This window comes from Corylus avellana, chromosome 3, assembly GCF_965113065.1.
Source record: "Corylus avellana chromosome 3, dhCorAvel1.hap1.2, whole genome shotgun sequence".
Taxonomy (NCBI): domain Eukaryota; kingdom Viridiplantae; phylum Streptophyta; class Magnoliopsida; order Fagales; family Betulaceae; genus Corylus; species Corylus avellana.
Window position 1 is genome coordinate 30,732,665 of NC_142492.1, and position 17,778 is coordinate 30,750,442.

General features: G+C 34.7%; 2 protein-coding genes across 3 annotated transcripts; one reads left to right on the plus strand and one right to left on the minus strand.

Annotated features, from left to right (window-relative positions):
• Positions 1-1,995: 1,995 nt before the first annotated feature.
• LOC132175591 (Mitochondrial transcription termination factor family protein) lies at positions 1,996-4,015 on the minus strand. The gene has a single exon (XM_059587573.2). It carries the CDS (start codon positions 3,965-3,967, stop codon positions 2,597-2,599), a length of 1,371 nt encoding a protein of 456 aa, XP_059443556.1. The 5' UTR covers positions 3,968-4,015; the 3' UTR covers positions 1,996-2,596.
• A 5,281-nt stretch (positions 4,016-9,296) lies between these two features.
• On the plus strand, positions 9,297-17,355 carry LOC132175129 (RHOMBOID-like protein 12, mitochondrial). 2 transcript variants are annotated; one of them, XR_009439391.2, is made up of 9 exons: positions 9,297-9,763; positions 12,604-12,724; positions 13,110-13,229; positions 14,964-15,074; positions 15,565-15,609; positions 16,278-16,382; positions 16,472-16,513; positions 17,024-17,168; positions 17,262-17,355. XR_009439391.2 is itself a non-coding variant. In XM_059586967.2 (8 exons), exons 1-8 carry the CDS (start codon positions 9,384-9,386, stop codon positions 17,111-17,113), a joined length of 1,014 nt encoding a protein of 337 aa, XP_059442950.2. In that variant the 5' UTR covers positions 9,328-9,383; the 3' UTR covers positions 17,114-17,355. The 2 variants fall into 2 exon arrangements, 1 of the variants encoding a protein (XP_059442950.2); XM_059586967.2 differs by having other exon boundaries at positions 9,328-9,763; positions 17,024-17,355.
• The last annotated feature ends 423 nt before the right edge of the window (positions 17,356-17,778 follow it).

Consider the following 17,778-nt stretch of genomic DNA (forward strand, 5'->3'; position numbering starts at 1 on the left):
AAGGTGGCACAAAAAGCTTGGCGCGGGAGGGGCGCATGAAAAGACCCGATAGCGAGCAGTGAGCAGCGAAGCGGGCGCAGAGGAGATCCGTAGCACACACAAACAAACAGGGAGGGGGAGAGTTTGAGTGAAAACCCCCAAAAGCAATACCCACAGAGAGGATGGAGGATCGGTCGAAGGCAAGCCGATCCAGCACCCAACCCGTTTCAACCCAAGCAGGGAACGCTGCAGATGGAGATGGCGGGGAAGAAAGCGGCCGGGGGAACAACAAGACGAAAGGCAAAAAATGGAGAAAAAGCAGAGGGGGAAAGGAGAGGCGGGGAGGGGGAAGAGAGGGGGCACCAGGACTAGGGACATCAAGTAAAATACTAGTACCTGGAGCGGAGAGGTCAGGGGAGGAGGGATGGGCAACCCTCCTCCCCTGGAGGCCGCGGCGCTCTATTTTCTTAGTGTTTTATTCCCTATTGATTTCACCCGTTTTTTAGAAAATCAACTTTATTTCATTCTCGTCAAATACTGAATTGATAAGATATATTAATTATGAATTATTATAAATCATCTAATGCTTACATTTTTTAAAAAAGAATTGTTATATAAACTTCAAATTACAATAATACAATGACCACGCTCAGATAAAATAATTACAATAAATTTATTATTTAATGCATTTTTTTGGATAAAAAAAGGAATTACAATAATACTTGGTATGCATTAGAAGAATGAGAAATATATTTATATGCCTCAAAGGTGAGATTGGTGTGATTTCAGTAACTTCATATTTGGATTTTGAGCATTTAAAATCAAAGGATATGAAGAATAATTGTTAATGTAAATTAGTATGAACTAAATTAACAGTCACACCACAATAGGATACTAAAAAAATTTTATTTATTTTTTTTTATTTTAACTACACTTAACCCTCGGTAACTACCACTTCATTTATACGTTGCTCTCACCAACTACTAACTGTCATACTCAATCTCCTTTAACTATTAATCGTTAGCAAAATAAAACTCTTGTTAATCGAGTATGTTAAATAAGACAGAATTTTTTTTTTTTTTTTTTTTTTTTGACATATCCATACAAGAGGGGGGATGAGGGATTCGAACTAAGACGTGGTCTCCAGCCAATTGAACTACCCCTTGAGGACCAGAAAAACGTATATGTGACATGCACATGCTCATTTCTAAACTGAAATGAAAAAAGACCCTTAGTTTAGAAACTAAATTTACTTAAGTACCCTAGAGTTAAAAAATCCTAAATCAAAAGAAATAAAAAATAGAAAAATAAATCTTAAAAAAATAAAATAAAATAAAATAAAAATAAAAAGGGGTGGTTAAAAGACACTTGCTTTTAGATAATTTCCAATTTATGTGCTTTGCTTGGTAATAGGTTGCTCATGACAATTCCTTTCAATGTAAAATGAAGGGTAATATTGTCTTAATATTAAAATTGAAGGATAAAATTTATAATATTACCCCTCATTTTAATCTTCTCTATTTCATTCAAATGAAACAGAGAAGATCCTACTTGCTTCTTTCGCAGCAGTTCTCTGTGTGCATTGCTTTTAGGTAATACTCTTTTTCTCATTCCCTTCCATTTCTTTTACCTACTCATGTGCTTTCCCTTTGTATATATAACTGTTATGGGTTAGAATAACAGTTAGCTTACAATCATTTTTTAAAGGTGTAAGGATTTGTTGATCTTGGTTCATCATATTAAAACTTTTATTATCATTTACAACAAATACTTAAAACTTTTTATATTCTAATTTTCTTATGAAGTTATTTTAAAGTACAGAGGGATTACATGTTGAAGGCCAATGCAAAGTGGTTGAATTCCAACTGATCTAAGCTTATCATTTTATCTATTTCACTCCCACACAAATACTTTGTTAGCAAATCTCTCAGGATCTTGGTATGTTAAACATGTAATCATCTGTACAAAATTATATGCTTAGTGTGCATTTTGCATCTGAGTTTCAACCAATCAATCATAATTAATGGAGCTATAAATCTTCCTATAAGCATTGAAGCTCCATTGCCTTAGTTGAAGTAAGATCACTCAAATTACAAGAGAGAATCAGAACATAAATTCCCCAGACATGAGTATCCACTCATGCCGACTGTGTGTGTGTGTGCGGGGCTCTTCACATGCACAAGAGTGTATGCAAGTGACCCATGCCCATGGCAAGAGCCCTTGGGCTTTTAATGAGACATGCCAATGCCAATGCCTTGGCTTAGACTACAAGTTTAAGCAAATTTTTGCAGGGGATTTCACAAAGACAAGTAGACACCTCTGCCTCCACCACCTCCAGAGTTAATAAAGATACACTACATCTTTTTCTTATGTATAAACTTGCATTAAATCAAGTATAACACACATGATTGATGATTAGTACAATGAAACAGCAGCCCTTCATTTAGCTTTCTTTATCATCCACCAGAAGAGCAATAATCATGCCATCAACAATTGTTTCATCACTGAGATTGCAACAAAAACAACCCACTCGTAAACTCTTCAATTCAGATAACAAGGAATGATTCATAATCAGCAAGCTCTCTCTCTCTCTCTCTCTCTCTTTCCTCCTCCTCCTTTAGGCTAGGAATTCCACGAAGCATTTCATGTTTTCCACATCTTCTTTGGATTCTGAATGCCTTGGTGGTTTAAAGAGCTTCCACAGACCAATTGGATGCCGGCTTTTAACTTCAACATCGCCTGAAAATCTACCAAACATTCTTTCACACTCCGGATATGGCTTGACATAAAGATTGTAAAATCTAAGCCTACTTGGCTTTATCAAATCCCTCAACCCCACCGCAAAACCAAGCCCACCTTTTGCTCTCAAATACTCAATCACATTGTACCGAGGAACAATCTGTTTTTCAAAGTTTACACCCAAATACTCAGGAACATCAACCAAACTGCCAACATTCAGTTTCATCCTATGCACCAAAAACTCAATCTTCTTCTCAATGTTCTCTATCTCATACACAATCAACCTTGGCTCTTTCCACAGCACCTTAAAGGCTTCTCTACGGATCAACCCATGTTTGCATAAGCAGTCAACTCTCAGTTTCACTTCAAACCCAGCTCTAAATGCTCCTCCAATCAAAATCTTCTCCTTGATCGGTTGCCGGCATTTCAAAGTCCTCAGCAATTCCAAACACCGCGAAAGTTCCCCCAATTCCATCCCGAGAATTCTCGGTTCCCTAACAATCTCTTTCCTAACCAAATCCTCACTAAACCCCAAATCTCCAAACTCAAAAAGCAATGGCTTTAACCTCTCTTCAACCCCAAATCCTAAAACACAAGGAAACGAACGAAAAATCCAATCAATTTCATTCCTTTCAATCCCAATGTCCATAAAAAATACAATTCTCCTATGAATTTCCTTCTTGTTCATCATAATTACCCTTGGAAAGCCCTCTAATACCCTACTAACAGTACCATCACTAAACCCTAAACCCCTCAAAACGTTAACATTCCTAGAAAATCCATATGGGTCTAACTGAAACCTCCTAGCAAGCTCGAGCACATTCCTAATTATCAATGGGGAACCACTCAAGAACTCCAATTCTAGGAATCCCATTTCCCATTTCCTTAGAAATTCAAATTCCAAGACCCCAGGACAGTCACATATCAACGAAACCAAAGATTTCTGTGGAATTTTGAGTTTTAAGAGAATACCCAGAGACTTTTCAATCTCCCACGAATTGGAATTCAGCAAAAATTTGTTTTTTGCGAGGAAATTGTGGAGTTGAGATGAAGGGAAGCCGTACCTCTGGAGGAGATTGGCGAGGGAAATCTGTTTCCTGTAATGGGATTGCTGGGAGAACTTGGAAGGAATTGGGGTTGAGGAATTGAAGGCAGTGGAAAGGAATTGGGTTTTGTGCGTTGGGATAATTGGTGATTGTTTGGAAGTTGATGTGAGGCGATGGAGCGTGCTTCTGGTTAGAACCTTCATGGCGACTGGAGCCGAGCTTGTTTGTCATTTGGTACCTTCACAGAACGAGGTCACTTGTTTGGGTGACAATTAACGAGAAAAAAATAAAAATTTATATATATACATATATAAAAGGTATATTTACATGAGCCCTTCTTACAGCTCAAATTAACATTAACAACCATTTTCCAAATATTATTTTTTCTAATAGGAAAAATACATCAAATAAAAAACACAAAATATTTGTGGGCATTCCAAGAAAAACCCACGATAATTGTTGATGACAGTTTTTCGAGGATAGTGACTCAGCAATCCGAGAGATGAGTTATCTACAAAATGGAACACGTAGGATAAGAGTTTGTCGGGATGTGCCGGCAAGAATAGCTCCGATGCCTAAGTTAGTTGGTCATATTGGAGAGCAAAAGAATGCTTGAGTATGATTCACCAAATAGGTTCCCTTTTATAAGCATCAAGCAACAATTAGTATCCCCCGATTCTCAACCTCACGTTCCCAAGAATTTACTGTGCGCAATGCTGGAAAAATGGCTCATGGGATTGTGGGCCAACTCTTGATCATGGGATCGTTGAGTTGGTTAATGGCTCGGTCACGTTCGTACAGAATGTGGCTCCCGATTTATTTTAGGGCATGTCCACTTGTGGCTCGGTTCACTTGTGGCTCGGTTCAGCGCTGGAAGCTTGATCACGTTCTCTAGTGAACGTGGCTTCTCTTGCTGTAATCTTGTTTTTCCGTTTTACACTCAGTGGGCTAGCTTAATGTTGGCATGGGTCTTTCACTGGTGGGCTTGTATGATGAGAATAGTCTTGGAAGCCCATTGAGTATTTGGTGGCTGATCCATTACTCAACAATAATCAATACAATGTCGAAAAAACCAAATGATTATTGGAAATGGGCCAAGAGATTGGTCCAGTCCAGTAAGTTCTTGGCTCAGTGACCAAGAACTAATGTTAGCTGAACTGAAGTCCCAAAAATAAGCACCATTGTGGCCTCTAGGAGGGAGGTACCTAGAAAAATAGGCTTGGTAAACACCACATCTGGATCTACAGCTAGATTTAGGGCTCTTCAGAGGAAAAAAGAGGGCACCAACTATGGAAATACAGTCGAGGATCCGTCGCATGAGTAAAAGCAAGGCGGTAGACTAGTGGTGGTGCGTGCTGAGCATGTAACATCCAATACAAACACGTTGCAAATTCTTTACGAATCACCTATTAAAATAATGTTTAAATCACGAGTATATATATATATATATATATATATATATATATGTTAATGCAAATATCCACATATTTTTTATATAAATATCATTAAAAAAAAAAAACTCAAAAGGGATTCATACCTTGATATTTTTTAAACGACCCAAACGAGACTTAAAGGTGTGGAATTGTTTGCGTTTAAAACGCAATAATCTAGGGTTTTAAAAACATTTTTCTTTAGGCCTTTTCAAAAAATGATTAAAAAATTTGTGCAACAATCGAGCAATTCAATGTCGCACAAAATGATCGATCGTTGCTTTTGAACGATTGAATAGTGCAACATGGCACAAAACGATCAATTGGTGCACTAAACGATCGTCTCATACTTTTGAAGCATAATATTTCAATACATGCACGTGAGGATTTATTTAAGGGGCTTAGGATAAACCCTAGGACCTATTTTTGCCCATTTCTAATACCCTACCCTAGAGATGGGGGAGAGAGAGAGAGAGAGGATCACTTGGAGGTTTTGCTCCTAAAAGCTTGGAAAAGCTCTCATCTTAAGAAACAAGAAGTTGATCTTTTGAGATGTCCGAAGTCAAATCCAAGTGATCACAATAAGTAAGCGCTCATGGAACCACCAAAATATTTTGTTAATTAACATGACTATTTTTCTATAAACTGAGCATTTGATACTCATGACCTTTATAACTTATGTCGTGAGCCTAACATTTATAAATGATGATTACACGATGACACTAATAAATATTGATTATTTATAAAGTAAATTATACTCTCAACCGAACTATATTGTGTATTGCACCATTTACAGATGGTGGTTAGACACATATAAAGACTTGACCCTATTGTCCATTTTTTCTTTTATTGTTGTTGTTCTTGGACCCAAAGGTTGTTAGTGGCCGGTGCAGCCATATATAAATGGTGGCCACACCTTACAGAATTGCTAGTAGTTCGGACCTGGTCGAGCTACTAGTGGCGGCTTGCTACCTTGTTTCACTAGGACGCTAGTATTGTACTAAAAGTCCCATGAGACTTACAAACCTCATCGTAAGAAGGTTAAGGGTACACATAGATCATACTATAACACCCGAGAAATTTGATCTCTTATAATAAATGACAAACGTCACTTGAATGATAAAAATATATTATCATTAGATTTTTAAATGTGTCGTCAATGTGCTATAAAAATGTGATATTAATAGGGTTATGTTTAGGAGTTATAAGATAAAGTGAATATGTGAACCGAATGATTTGTCATATCAAACAATTGGCAAACAAACTCCAAATACTTCAAGTAAGATGCAAAAATGTTCATTTATGAGTCATCTACCTACTCATAAAATAATAGACCGATCCTAGTAAGTTTATAATGTGGAACTTTGAACACGTGAAACCAGGGTCAAGCAAACTCCAAACACTTCGAGTGAGCTATAAAAACGCTTGTCTCAGAATTATCTACCTACTCATAAAATTTCATATCAATTGAAATATGTTAATGGGTTAAAATTGGGCCGAAAAAGGACTGTACCTGGCAGCCAATGGCCGACTGCCATGTGACAGCAACACTTGGAAGCACCAAATTCCATTTCCCTGATTGTGACCCATAATATATATGTATGTATATTTGTTACTTAATAAATAATACACTTATTAAAATTATAAAACTTATTTTTATTAATATTAAACATATAATATTAATAAAAATCAATTTTATCTTTACCTAAAGATATATAAAAAGTAGGAAGGCTGGTTCAACTGTGATTTTTCTTTGATAGTTTAAATTTATTATTTTGCCTTTACTTTTTGTTCATCGTGATTAAATTAGATAAGGTTATTTTTGTCTTTTGACATTTCTTGAATATTGGGTTTTGGATTTTATTGAATATTGAGTATGAGATAAGTAAAATCTTTCTATATAAATATCGGGTGGTCTACATTTGAACATATTATTTGGATTTTCTTGTGCTATACATTTGAACATATTATTTGGATTTTCTTGTGCTATACATTTGAACATATTATTTGGTGTATGAGATAGGTAAAATCTTTCTATATAAATATTGGGTTGTCCTTTTTAATGAACTCTTTGTTTGTTTATTTGTTTGTTTGTTTTTTGATGAAAAAAAAAAACCTTGTAGAAAAATATCTTATATAGGTTGCATTGAATTCAAATGTTGTAATTGAAGTCTATCTTTTTGTTTGTCTTTATGACATTATCAATCATTATTGAAATCAAACTATCCAATATGTCAAATGCAAAATTTGACATTTAAACATAAATAGTACTTTTTTCTTTACTATTTTTACGGTACAACAAATACCTTCCACTTCTCATGGAACCTTTGGAACATGGCTTCGTTGTGCAAGCCAAATATTATAAACTAATATCAACACAATTTTTCACACCAAGAGTATCCCTGCATCAATTAAAATGCCAAAATTTGAAAGAGAGTATGAGTCAAGAAAACCATAACACAATTATATTAAAAGAATAATAAGGAAAATCTTAACTCTCTATGGAAATGAAATTGCATTGTAAATATATTTGTTAAGACAAATGCAGCGTTTATTTCCAAACCCTCTAGAATCAGTATACTTTGCACTTTTGTAGTATCTCCTTCAATATACCATGAATATAAGCTAAATATAAGCTAAAAAAAAAGAGAAAAGGTAAACAATCTTATAATTTCCTTTTTTTTTTCTTTTTTTTTTTTTTTTTATGATTTATCAAACCTATCTTACTTTTATTATGTTGTAAATAGGAGGGCATTACTAATATACAAAGCCTTGCAAGGCTTTCTTCAGAGCTATATTGATTGATGAACATGGAGGACCACGCCAAAGATTTAACATTACTACTGTTCAAGATCTACCAAACGAAGATCAATCAATTTCCACAACCCAAGAATTCGTAGCTTCAACATCTACTCCTTTCACTAACAAAATTGCAAAGTGATGTATTTTGAAACAAATTTTAGTATTAAGCAATATGCAAGATGAAGACAAGCAAATGAATTTTTGAAAAATGAAACTCACGATAAAAAAACTTGTGCTAATTGTAGTAGCTAATAGTTTGGTTGAATTAAGTTAGTTGCATGCTTAGATGGTGGCATGCTTTTGGTAGTATTTATGTACAAGTTATTAGGATTGTTGAAGGAAAATATAAAAGTAGGTATGCTAGTATGGTGATAATTCATACATGCATGCTTTTAAAGTTTTGCTATTCATGGCAACATGATTTTATTATGAACTTTATAACTTTTCAAGGCCTATAATGCATTATAAAAAAGAAACATTTGATGAAATTATAATTTTATGTACCTATAAGTTGGTTGAGATAAACACCTCGAATATGAATGTGCTATATATTTTTCAATACCCTTTGATTTGAAGTAACAACATATGTGTACTATGAAATTTAACTCTCTCTTTTTTAATATCATATTTACTTAATTTATAGTTTTACTTTATTTGTTTAGAAAATTTAAGGGGTAATTATCTTTTTTTTTTTTTTCCATCAACTACAATGTATTGTTACTTTGCCCCCATAAACTGACAACTCTACTGCCCAACTCCATCAAACTACCATTTTGTGCCCAAAATTTCCATTATGTCAATCATTGGCGTTAACTCGGATGGTCAAAATGACAATACGTTGTAGTTCATGGGACAAATTGACGAGTTGACCGTTTGAGTTAACGCCTTTAATTGACGGAATTGAGGTTTTGGGCACAAAATATTAGTTTTGGAAGACATTAACAATGTTTTGATAATTTGAAGAAGAACATTGTCAGGGTTAAAAGTTTTAAAAAATATTATAAATTGAATGGTAGTTTGAGGTGATACATGCACTACAAAATAATTTTTCCTCATTTCACTTAAAAGGACAGAGAGAATCGTTGTGGTTACTCTCCATATAATCACCTAAAAAATACATAAATATACTAAGTTGGGTTTATACATAATAATTACATGGTTCCTCTCCATATAATCGTAAGCAGAAAAGCAATGAAAGACCTGCCCTTTGGCCTTTTGGGTACAAAAACGTGTCACTTTTTGCTGTTCATACTAAAATCACCTCTTCGTCCCCAACTCCTGAGGTCCCTTTCTTTGATCACAAGCCGCCCCCACGGCCACGTCGTATAAGAAAAGAATTCTTCGAAAAAAAAAAAAAACCTTAAGCTACAGCAATTCAATTCAAAAAATGCAAAGGCTTTTTTCTCTCAAAGTTGCCTCAAACATCCCCAAGAAACTCTCAAACACCTCCGCTTCCTTTACTCTTCTCCATTCTCACCCCTACAAATCCCTCTCTTCTATAACCAAACCCAATACCCATTTTCAAAATCAACTTCTCAACTCTTTTCCCCACCAGTCTCATTCATGGCACAGTTTGTCAGGGAAAACTATTTCTGGGTTTCTGTCAAACCCGGTGATTGCAAAGCAGTTCTTGTTGGATTCAGCAAATACCCTCTTGAGGATTTCAAGCAAGAGTCTTGCAGATTGCAGAGTTGGGTTTCTTAGAGCTCAATTTCACCGGCAGAGCTTTCGGTTCAACCCACGTTTTGATTCTCATAGGCGTGGCTGGTAATGCGTTTGTTTTGTGCTAATGGGTCTGTTTGTTTGCTGATACATTGAAAGAAAATGGGTCTGTTCTGCAGTTAGTATAATGTTTGCCTTGCCGGAAGTGAAGATCCTCATAGTCATTTGGGAATCAGAAATTTATATACTACTTTTGTTAAACTTTTTGTTTTCGTTCTTAAGACAAACATATTAACAAATAATCAATAACACACAATCCTTATTAAAACCAAAAATCATCACCCAAAACACTTTTTAGACATACCCTTAGACTTTTGTCAGTTTCTTCGGTTTATCATGAACTTTGGCAACAATAAAAAAAGTGTGCTTTCCTGATAAGAATGCGAAGATTTCTTCAGCTTTTTGCTGATGAGAATGTGAAGAGTTTTTTTGTTTTTCCTGGGTTTTTGCTTCTAGTTTTATGGTTGATTTGAATTGTCCGGGTAATTCTGTGTATTAAAGCCACGGAAGGACAATACGTGTCAGATAGTAAAGTAAATGACTGTACAAAAACCTTCTATTTAGGTGATACACTCCATGACTCCATTGCGGTTTCTATTTGTACCAAACGCGCCTGCGTTTTAAACGAAAACTTATTTCTCTGTAATTTCTGATTTAAATAAATTTGAATTTTAAAAAGTAATATTTATTCTGGATGGTTCAATTTCAAAATGTAAATCTCTTGTATTAATTTGCTAAATTGTGAACCATAATCCAAAAAGTGTAACAGTGTACATTGTTTGTCGTGTTGTGCCCCTATCTTCTGGTTACTGAGATTATCACCACCATATATGTTGGCATCCTGTCACGGCATAAACATTGATCTGTGTGTAAATGAGTTTTTCTTTTCAGATTTGATATGGGTGTAAGAAGTAAGTGGCGTATGAAGTAAGAACACATAACAGAAGCAAATAGTGCAATCATATGTTGCATATCTGGCAAATGGCTGTACATATGCTAAAAGAATTACTCTGTCTTGGTTTAGGAGAAATGGGAGGAACAGAAAATTGGTTATGGAGAATAGTCATCACTGTGTTCTAATCTCAGATTTAGTTTTAGATTATTCCCGTCCTTCTAGAGGATGTAACATTACTGTTTGTGTGTGTGCGCACGTGTGGAATGAGATTTTCTCTTCAAACTTGAAGTGGATAAATGAAGTAAGGAACCACTCACCTACAATCCCTAAGACCACAGATATGTTACACATTTGGTAAATGGCTTTAGACATGCCGAGAAAAGGAGGAATAAAAAAAAGTTTGTGTTACATCCAGGTTGCATTATTGTAACCAAAACAAGAAGCACCTGAAAACCGTGTGGAATATTAAGTGTATAAAATGAGCAACGATGGAATCATAGTTGAACTATCTCAATCAATGTTGTTATGGAGAATAGTCCTTTTTGACTTTATCCTAGAACAATTTTTAGACTGTTCCAGTTCTTTTAAGAGGATGTAATGTTACCATTTGACATGATTAGATTGTGGATCATTCAAACTAATCTCAGTGTTTGTAGATTGCATGCTGCAATGACTTGCTTGTTTCAGTGGTTATTGAGTTTTGATTTAGTTAGTTGATGTGCTTTTCCGATTTTCATCACGAACTACTTGATTTTGTGTACGACCCTCTTCTTGCCCCACTGCTCTCCAACCTATCATGCTCTCCACCTAGAAGTTTGGAATTGTTGTTATAAGAGTATTTTCAATGTGTAGGATGATACATTCATATAACATTAACACTTACCATTGCTAGCGCAATTAGTGGAAACTGGCTGGGGAAATCTTTAGTACTTCAACCAGTAGTACTGTGCTTATTGTGGGTGTATAATCAAATTTGCTTTTAGAAAATGGCTCCTAGTTCATGGTGTTCTTTTCCCTGTCATGAATATTACGAGATTTACTTTGAGAGTATCATTTATTGTGTTGAAAAAATAAAAATGGGAACATTATGAGACCTTTAGTGTCTTCATACCTCTTTCTAGGTAAATCTGTGTCTTGGCTGTTCTGTTGAATTCCAAGTATGCTGGATGTGATTAGAGCTCATGCTTACTGTCTGAAATTGGTATCTTTGGAAATTCAACTCCTTATTCAAGCAAATTCTTTGAGGTTAGCTATAATATTAACATTATTTCAAAGCTGTTGCCTAGTGACCCCTCCTGCCGTTTTCAAAGAAAAAAAAAAAAGATGAAGAAAATGAGTTTGGCTTTGGAAACATCGGACATGGTTTTCTGTTGAGAAATGTGAAGTGTTCACATTATAACAGGCAGCAGTCTCCCAACCTTTGCTGCCCCTTAAATTGATATTTGGATGTCTCATCAATTGACTTCTTGGGTACTTCAGTATGCTAAATGTTTAAAATTCTTTTTCACTTACAGTCTGTCCTTTAAAAAGATTACTCGTTTTGGGTCTTGCACATTCATAATAGATCTTTGTCAATGTGCCATTGTTTTAATCCTGTCAATTCTATTCTCTTGCAATTTCCTTTTTTAGTCTCTGGAATCATAGGATCTCTCAGTTTTGTGGCCATTCTTTGTTAATAAGGGAGAAAATTCACAATGATTAACTTATCTATTTCTACCCATTCAAAGTCCCTAACTTGAGATAGGAATTATAAACCATAGCTAGCAAGAAATTAGTTGCCTTGTAATACTTGGAAAATTTATGTCTGCTTTAGGTTAAAAAAGCTCTATATTCTTCTTTAAATTTGCTTTGCTGCACTTAACTGCATAAAAAATGGATGGGTTTCATTATTATAATCCTTTGCTGGAAAGGCATACTTCTGCTCTTATATGACTTGTTAACTGCTGTGTCAGTTCTTCTATGTCAACAAGTTATCTTCTCCTGTCTGCAGGAGATCATCGTTCCGAGGACTAACAACTGATGGTGTGGTTTACGGCTTGATTATGGCTAATGTTGCTGTTTTTATGTTATGGCGGGTTGCAGATCCTAAATTTATGAGGAATAACTTTATGGTGAGTCGGGTTTTAAACTGTGTGCGCTAAATTATGCCAGGTTTTACTTATCAAAAAACTATGCTAGGTTTAGATTTTGTTTCCTATACTCTCACTTGTTGGGGTACGTCTCTGGATTGCTCTGTGCCAGAAGCATACAGAGGGAATTCCCAGTAAAATTCTACTGGTTAAGCAGCGACCGGACAATTTTAAATAAAATGATAAGTGCTTCCGGAAGGGAATAGATATATTTTTATTTAAAGACGTGGATAAATAAGCTAATTATAACTTAAGACTATGGAGCAAAGGATCCAGGCGGCATGCTGTTGAAGGATAGACCCATTGGAAATGTTCAATTTAATTTGATATCTTTCTAATTCATGACTTATTGATGTTTTCTGAACAGATCTCACTAGACAATGTTACAAGTGGACGATTGCACACATTGATTACTTCTGCATTCAGTCATATCGATCTCGGGCATCTTGTTTCTAACATGATCGGGCTATACTTCTTTGGAATGAATGTAATATACTTGCCTTTATATCTCTTGTGTGATTAGAATTGTCTTTGTTTTTCTTTTCTTTCTTTTTGTGTTCTCTTGTATTTGCATCTTACAATTTACAAAAGGCACCTTTAATTTTGGGTTAACTACATTTACCCCGTCTAACTACCATCTTTTTTGTAATGGCCCCCCCAATGTTTTAATTTTTATAATGTCCCCCTTCATAAGATAAAAAATGAAGAGGGGGGGGGGGGGGGGTGCATTTTTTGTAATGTCATACTTAATTTTTACTATCCAAAATGACAAAAAAAACCCTCCATAAGATAAAAAATGACTTACCTTTTTTAATGATTTTTTGTTTTTATATCTTATGAAAGGTATTTTTGTCATTTTGGGCCACGGAAGGCGACATTGCAAGCCTTCCGTTGAGGGGATATTACAAAAATTGAAACATTGCAAAAAGGAAGTTAGTTAAAAGGTGGGGTAAATGTAGTTTCCCTTTAATTTGTTTAATCTAATAGAAACCAATATACCTTTAGTTGAAAGTAATGAACTATATTTAGATTTTCCATATGAAATTAAGATCCAGAAGCTATGATTGATAGCTTCTTATTGGGGGATGCATCGAAATTTCACACTTCAGAAATATTTTTTTATTCTATAAAATAGTGTTAACCTAAATTTTTGTTCCTTCTGTTTTGGGCGTGCCAGATTAATACACTGCATGCATTTCGGTTGGTTCTCCAAGCTCCTTGTGTGTGTGCAATCACGTGCATTTGCGCGATCTACTAAAAATCGACCCTTGACATAAGTTATACATCTTTAATAGATAATCCAGTATGATGTGACCAGCTTATTGCTTGCAAACTTAGCAAACTTAGTTTATACACTATCCACAATATATTTCTACTGTGCAGTAAAATTTTAACAGTTTTTTCCTTTCTCTATAAGTCAGCCATTTAATTCTAAAAAATTCAAGCCACCAAATTGCTTGTAAAAAAAAAAGGAATCTTACCATTGCCAAAGAGTTGGATGGTTTTGACAATCATCTCAGGTTTCATTCATCATATAATCGTTGCTTGATTCTGACCATAGCTTAACTTTTGTTTTCTGGCAAACAAAGGAAATTTTATCAAAGCAGAGAGAGAACTCGTAGCACATAGGAGGTATACAAAACCTTGAAGCTTTATATAAGTGTACATAAATTTAAAATACTAAATACAAACCTTTTATGCTTAAGATTTTAAATCCAGAAAAAAAAATAAAAAAAAATAAAAATTGTGGATGCCTGGTCATCCTTGAATCCATTATGTTTCTACTAGCATTGAAATGTGCTTCTTGTGATTGGATTTTAAGATTTCAATTTATGATATGTGATACCAATTTTTCAGTTGAATGGCCACATAGAAACCGATAAACTGATCTAATATCTTTTGAATGTCTGAGTTTCCCTATAGGCAATGGAGAAACCTAATCAGACTACCACTACCATATGCTATGTTGATAGTTTTTTTTTTAATTTTTTTATTTTTCACATTCAAGAGTGCTCTCTTTTTTACCAAGACAGACTTGATTGAGGGATACTAAACTATTTTAATTATAAAAATCAAATTACCTTTTCTTTTCTTATTTTCCCGTTTGTCGCTTGTAAAGATTAATCTTTGTAAATTTTAAATGTCTTAACTCCATCTATGTATTTGCTTTCCATTAGTATATTTCATCAATTTCTGTTCTGCTAATTTATCACATTGGCAGATTGGAAGAGCTTTTGGACCTGATTTTTTGCTTACGTTGTATCTAGCTGGGGCTCTTGGTGGTTCAATTTTTTACTTGGTGCACAAAGCCTTTTTGGCCTCATCATCAAAGGTACAATGGTAATAAAGAATGTCCAGAATTTCAGTGGGAGATAATGATTTAACAAAAATGAACCAACATACTTCTCCCTGAGCACTAGTATGTCTAAATTTTATTTGATGAATCTTTTGCACTTATTCAAATATATTTTAACTTAGAAATAAAATTTGTAAATGCCTTGTCCAATCAATTTATTTCTGGCATTTCTCATGTATTGTGCCTTTTCTTCTGGTCCTTAAATAAATTCTGTTGGTTATCAGAAAAATGAAAAAGAAGAAAGAAAAAAAGAAAAATATTTGTTCTATGGAGGTTGATTATGTTACATGGTTGTGCTGCCAATGGCCATTGGCACTTCCCATTTAAAGAAAATGCGAGTCATTCGTTTTATTGGAAATTAAATATTCAGACTTTGACAATTTTGCTTGTGATAACATATGGAAACTACTTAACAAGATTGTTAATGTTACCATTATGATTATATCTCGCAGTCTGTTTGCTGCAGGGCCAACAACTGTGGAACATAGACCCGTCAAATATTCCAGGATTGGTATGCTTTTTGCAACCTTTTTTCATACTGAGATCCTTAAATTTTCTATCAAAATTGGTCTCTGAACAAATGTTGATACCTTGCTATGATTAGTCAATTATATCTGAATAAAATTCCATCTTGCGAGAAATGCTATCTGCTGGTGTCTTATACCAATTGTTCCACCTAGTTTTAAAAGGCATTTTGGAATGAAATTTTTCCATATTTTCGGGAACATTCAAGTTCCCTTCACTTCATGTGAGTTCCATGCCAAAGTTTAGTTTGTTCCATCAACTCTAGTGAGTGAAACAAATGGATTGATTTTACTTTCATTTGGTTTATAAATTTTCCCTTATTATTTTGTAGTATACAGGCGTAGTTTCTCTGAATAGATTTTTTTTAAGTAAAAAATAATCTAATCCCTTATTTGAATTCATGTGAAAAAAATCACTTCTTTATTACTCCAACTATATGAGTTCACCTTGTTTTTGAGAAATGGAGTGTTTCATAAGTTATACTGTTTTCTCATTGAAATTATAAGTCAGACCGCTTTATATGGACATGTACCTACTCTTCACCCTATGATTATTTACATGTGTTGCCTCGTGAGAAAACGTCTCAATGCTCTGATTTTCTAGAAAACGTCTCATGAATTTCATTTGACTATTGAATCTGCTTGTGTCGTTTAGGGGGCAAGTGGGGCTGTGAATGCTATTATGTTGCTTGATATATTCCTCTTTCCAAAATCAACTCTCTATTTGGAATTTTTCATACCAGTCCCTGCCTTCTTACTGGTAAGCTCACTTTTAGGTTATGTCAATATGATTGTGTGAGGCTAATTCTAAACATCCTTATAAAAGCCTTTTGGTTAATTATCATTCAGGGGATCTTTCTAATTGGAAAAGATATCTTGAGGATGATAGAGGTACGTTGGATTTCTTCTTGTAGACTCATTCTTTAGTAGTTTCTATGGATTTAAACTGTGGTAGAGCTGTAATAATCAATGCATGCTTGCTGGATGACATACAAAGTGAGTTCAGTTAACTTTCTGCCATCCTTTTCTTTTTTGGTGGTTGCTAAGCAAATAACAGGATATGACATTCAATAGATATAAGGGTTGTCAAAGATGAATTCTCATAGAATCATCACTTCATGGTTAATCTTATCTGACAGCACGGTTGACCTTTTCTATTGTGAGTTTTCAATATCTTTTTTAACATAGTCTTCTTTCCCCAATTGAGATAACCCTACCTCTAGCTGGAACCACACGACAAGTCGATAACCTGTAATAAATTAACCAGGTGAGCTCGACTTTGAGCGGCGTAATTGATTTATGCCTAACTTGATCAAATTTCTAACTGCCCCCACTGCAGGACATCATACCAGATCATTATCAATGTAACCATATCTAATTGCTGTTATTTTATTATTGCAGGGAGATAGTCATATCTCCGGCTCGGCACACTTGGGAGGTGCTGCAGTTGCGGCCATAGCCTGGGCACGAATTCGGAAAGGCCGCTTCTAAATCTTTCAGAAGTTCTGCAGACTCCTGATTTGAGCATTGTATATTTATTGCCATTGTAGGAGTTTTTTTTTTTTTTTTCATGTTAAATTCCTAATCATCTACCCAGTTGCAAAGTTGTATCAACAGCTTTTATCTTTTGATTTGGTAGGTTAGAAACTTAGAACTGCTGAAAATGTGGCTGCTTCTTAGGCCGGCGAGGTTCAGGGTTGGTTTTAGGAAATGTATTCATTTTCTTTCCTTTTTACTCGATTCCCTCCATTAAAATTTCAAATAGGCCATCTTTGGTTCTTCTTCTTTTCTCATATTTATTCTACCGACTCTCTGCTTGAAATTTTCAAAAAGAAAAAAAAATCTTAGGTAACCGAAGTCGCCATAACCCCTTTTTTTTTCCTTAATATTTAGAGAAAATTACTGAATAATATGAAGTAATTTACTGAAAAGTCTCCACTTCCAATGCCAATTAAAATATTTGTTGTCAGATTACACTATTTATTGAGTTTATTAGTTCTATTGACTAAGGCATGCGACTAATGTTACATACTATATTTTCATTTTCATTTCATTAGACTATTACGGCAATACCATCAATCTTTGGAGAGAGATTCAAGGATTGATTATTACAAAAGTCCAATGGAACGAGGGTGTAGCATGTAGTATTACTCAAT